Source organism: Malus domestica, chromosome 05 (assembly GCF_042453785.1).
Source record: "Malus domestica chromosome 05, GDT2T_hap1".
NCBI lineage: Eukaryota > Viridiplantae > Streptophyta > Magnoliopsida > Rosales > Rosaceae > Malus > Malus domestica.
Window position 1 is genome coordinate 20712827 of NC_091665.1, and position 4176 is coordinate 20717002.

General features: G+C 36.7%; 1 protein-coding gene across 2 annotated transcripts; it reads left to right on the forward strand.

Annotated features, from left to right (window-relative positions):
- Nucleotides 1-610: 610 nt before the first annotated feature.
- LOC103436117 (endo-1,4-beta-xylanase 5-like) lies at nt 611-3776 on the forward strand. Of its 2 annotated transcripts, none has more exons than XM_008374535.4 (8): nt 611-689; nt 780-862; nt 1080-1126; nt 1286-1508; nt 1669-1835; nt 2057-2155; nt 2293-3084; nt 3213-3776. In XM_008374535.4, the coding sequence occupies exons 2-8, from the start codon at nt 811-813 to the stop codon at nt 3561-3563; spliced, it is 1731 nt and encodes a 576-aa protein (XP_008372757.3). In that variant the 5' UTR covers nt 611-689; nt 780-810; the 3' UTR covers nt 3564-3776. The 2 variants fall into 2 exon arrangements, with proteins under 2 accessions (XP_008372757.3, XP_017187599.3); XM_017332110.3 differs by having other exon boundaries at nt 613-689; nt 785-862.
- Nucleotides 3777-4176: the final 400 nt, after the last annotated feature.

The following is a 4176-nucleotide window of genomic DNA, read 5'->3' on the forward strand; positions in this document are numbered from 1 at the left end:
AACTTCGTGATCGCTTAGTAAGGAAAAGGCAAACAAACATTGAAGAAATGGAGATGGCGACTTCCAATACGACACATCAAAATTTGGATGTATTCATCCTAGTGCAGACTCCACTACTAGCTCCTATTAAATCAATGTACTTTTAAAGTTTATAGATCAGAGTTTTTGTTCCCTTGTTAATTAATATTTTTTATTCTTAACAATCACAGGTTCGTAGCACTCTAGATTTAACCTCATTATATGCAAACACTGAAGATAATTCACGGGGTACCATGAAACTCTGCAAATTAAGCAGTCAACTATTGCCATTGTTACCCGTGGTTATTGTCTTTTTATGAACCCAATTTCTCTAATATAAACTCACGCTTATTACATTCCAACGGCACAAAAACAAAACTTTAGAGGAAAGCATCAAGGTAAAATGAGATATTAAAATTGGATACATTTATTTATATTGCAAATCACTTGGCACAAAAAGACATTTAATGGCACACGAGGAGACTTTTAAAAGAAAACCAAAAATTATTATGGAGATTAGCTTTTGAAAGATACCATGCAAAACACTCAACTCAATTTACATTATAAATACCCCAATAGCGTCGACGCCACAACCACAAGTCTGGCATTTTGAAGATAGGTTCTTGTGTAGACTGTCATCACAGAGTGGTTTCTTCCTCCACTGCAATATTGTGTGTTTTGTGTCTCCAGTTGCTTCACAATAACATACCTAGATCTTTCTTCCCAAAACTATGAAGTAATTAACTTTTATTTCTTGCTAGGAAAGACTGTTGTGTTTTGAAGTGGATCAAGATGTTCACAGAAGCTTGCACCTTATTGCTTTCATGCATCTTTCTGTATTTTGGTATCTCTCTCTCTCTCCTCGCTCTCTCTCTTATATATATGTAAATTTTTCATGTTATTTTAACAAAAATATATCTTCACCTTGCCAAGAAAAGTGATTAAGCATTAGGATCCTAATTGTTTTTCTTGTTCCTTTGGTTACTGTTAAATCATGCAATGAATGTTTTGCCGTCGTATAAATTCATCTTTCTAAAAGTAAACCTTTTCAACTGTTACAGGGCATGGCACCCATGCATCATACTACAACTACTCCACAACAACAAAGGCAAGAATCAAACTCCCTTCACAATAATTTCTTTCTTTTGCTTGTATAGGTTTTGTCACTTAATGATCAGATTTATAAATTATATATATATATATATATATGAATTTATTATACATGACTTGTGAAACATTGTTGAAAATCATTAACTCCTAGCTACAGTGCTTGGTAGAGCCACTAGATGCCCTATATGGAGGAGGGATTATAGTAAATCCAGAATTTAATTACAACATTGAAAGATGGGAGGCTTTTGGAAAAGGGAAAATAGAAGAACGGATATCGAAGAAAGGAAACAGGTTCATGGTGGCACACAGTAGAAAACATCCACTAGACAGTTTCTCGCAGAAGGTTTGCGTTGAGAAAGGGAAAATCTATAGCTTTTCTGGTAACTAATTTCATCATCAATTTAAAAGCTATTTTTAATTGGATGTAATGTATATATTGTAGATTTAAGAGTATAATACTTGTTTCAGCTAGAACTTACGTGATTTATTAATTATTTGTTACATTATTATTTGATTGAGGCAAGTTTTGGAAATTTTCAGCTTCTGTTCAAGTGAGTGAAGGAAGTGGGATAGTAGCTGTTGTTTTCAAGTTTCCCAACCGCGATGCTGTGCGTGGTGGTGATGTAATAGCTGAACATGGGTGTTGGACACTGCTAAAAGGCGGTTTCGTAGCCAATTTCACAAGCCCTGTTGAGATTCTTTTTGAGGTACGGTAAGGTGACATATATCCATATATATATATATATATATATATATGAATATATGTATATGTATATGTTATGGTTCTTGTAATATTGGCAATTCTTCATTTCTATTTTCAAACTATCGATCAAGGAAGAATCACCAGTATCCTACTGATACCACAAGAAATTCAAAATTAAATGAGTTTCTTGACCGATATGCTTTTTTGTATGTATCTTTTAACTAGAGCAAAAATACATCAGTGGAAATAATGGTGGATAATGTCTCATTGCAACCTTTCACCAAGGAGGAATGGAGATCCCACCAAGACAAAAGCATTAAAGAGGTACCTGGTACACCCAAACACGATGAATCCCTTGTTTTGCGTTATGCATAAGTATAGGGATAGTGTCAATTCGTATTCGCAGGTTGTGTTCATGTCGTGTCATTTGATGATAATTTTGTTCACTCTAATCCCTGCAGCTGCGAAAAAGTAAGGTGAGGTTCCATGTAACTCAGGCAAGTAAAAATCCTCTTAATGGTACTAAAGTCTCCATCAAGCAAGTTAAGTCGCATTTCCCATTTGGATGTGGCATGAACCATTACATCCTCACAAACTCCGATTACCAGAAATGGTTCGCCTCGAGATTTAAATGGACTACTTTCACCAATGAGATGAAATGGTACAGCACTGAGAAAGCACGTGGCCAAGAAAACTATACTATTGCAGATAACATGGTCAAATTTGCACAAAAAAATGGCATTTCTATTAGAGGTCACAATGTCTTCTGGGACGATCCCAAGTACCAGCCCGACTGGGTTAAATCCCTTTCCCCTGAGGAAGTACGAACAGCAGCAGCAAAGCGAATCAATTCAGTTGTTTCTAGATACCAAGGACAACTCATTGCTTGGGATGTAGTGAATGAGAATCTTCATTTTAGTTTCTATGAAGATAACCTCGGCGAGAATGCTTCAGCAGAATTCTATTCCACAGCTCAACAGCTTGATCCTGACACAACTATGTTCATGAATGAGTATAACACCATGGAATATAGTAGCGACGAGAAATCAAGTCCAGCCAACTACAAGAAAAAACTTGAGGAGATCTTATCATATCCCAGAAATGAAAATTTGTCGCTAGGAATAGGGTTGCAAGGTCACTTTGGTTCTGGTCAGCCAAATCTTGCGTACATGAGATCTACTTTAGACATGTTAGGTGCAATCGGACTGCCAATATGGCTTACAGAAGTGGATGTGGAAAAAGACCCGAATCAGGTACGAAAACTGCAATATGTAAAGCAATTTGATGATCAATAAAAGTCCAAAAATAGCAAACTTGGCCCGTGACATTTTCAATTGCAAGAGTTTATATTAATACACTACTATTTTATTTTTTTTTGCAGGCTCAGTATTTGGAAGAGGTACTAAGGGAGGGATATTCTCATCCGGCGGTTCAAGGGATCATCATGTTTGTAGGTCCAGAGATAGCCGGGTTTAATGTGACCACCCTTGTAGATAAGAACTTCAAGAATACACCAGCAGGAGATGTTGTGGATAAGCTGATTGAGGAGTGGAACTCTAACACTCAGGAAATCATAGCAGATGATCAAGGATATATCGATGTTTCTTTGTTCCACGGTGATTATGAGATAACTGCAGAAGGCCGCGTTGCTAATACCTCGGCTACCCTAAGTCTTAGGGTTGCACGAGCTCATGAACCGCAGGCAATTGTTCACGTTCATATTGATACTTGAAACTGAAACACAATGTATACATGAGAAAAATAAATTTCTACAGTATTATCACAAAATCCTGGTGCAACAGCCTACAGAAATTTGTGATAGTTAATAGCAGTTGTTGCCAAAAGTTGAAAATTTGTTGCCTAAGAGTATACGCAACAAATTGCAGTCATTGCCACTTGTTAGACCTTAATAACTAAATCAATAAAATACATGACTATATATGGACTGACCTGGAGCTGGAGATGCTGAAAGCTTTGGTTGCTTGAACCACAAGGAAATCTAGCCTTTATGTGCCATAGACTCAATGGGGAGTTTGTAAGCTTTGATGCGTATACTATATGTGCAGGGATCCCTTGTATTTATAGTGGCATATATCATAGAGTTCCGTCCATAAAAGAACCCACAATTCACCTGGAAAGCCAATAACTTGATCCACACGCCAACATAGAGATCTAGACTCTTTGAACCCCTTTAACCTCAGATAATACAATCTAATACACTACTTAAGAGAGGACAGTTGTGTCATAATTCTACAATGACTATGAGACCAAACCCTAAGTGAATACATAGTAAAAAGGTGAAGTAAAACTCCAGCACCACTGTCATTGTCTTTACTGCCATATAT

What these genes read in the sequence shown, in the direction of transcription:
- LOC103436117 (XM_008374535.4), top strand. Translation starts at nt 811, where the DNA reads ATGTTCACAGAAGCTTGCACCTTATTGCTTTCATGCATCTTTCTGTAT. An exon ending in GAAAATCTATAGCTTTTCTG is followed by an intron (nt 1,509 to 1,668) that starts GTAACTAATTTC and finishes GGAAATTTTCAG; the next exon opens with CTTCTGTTCAAGTGAGTGAA. An exon ending in AAGACAAAAGCATTAAAGAG is followed by an intron (nt 2,156 to 2,292) that starts GTACCTGGTACA and finishes TAATCCCTGCAG; the next exon opens with CTGCGAAAAAGTAAGGTGAG.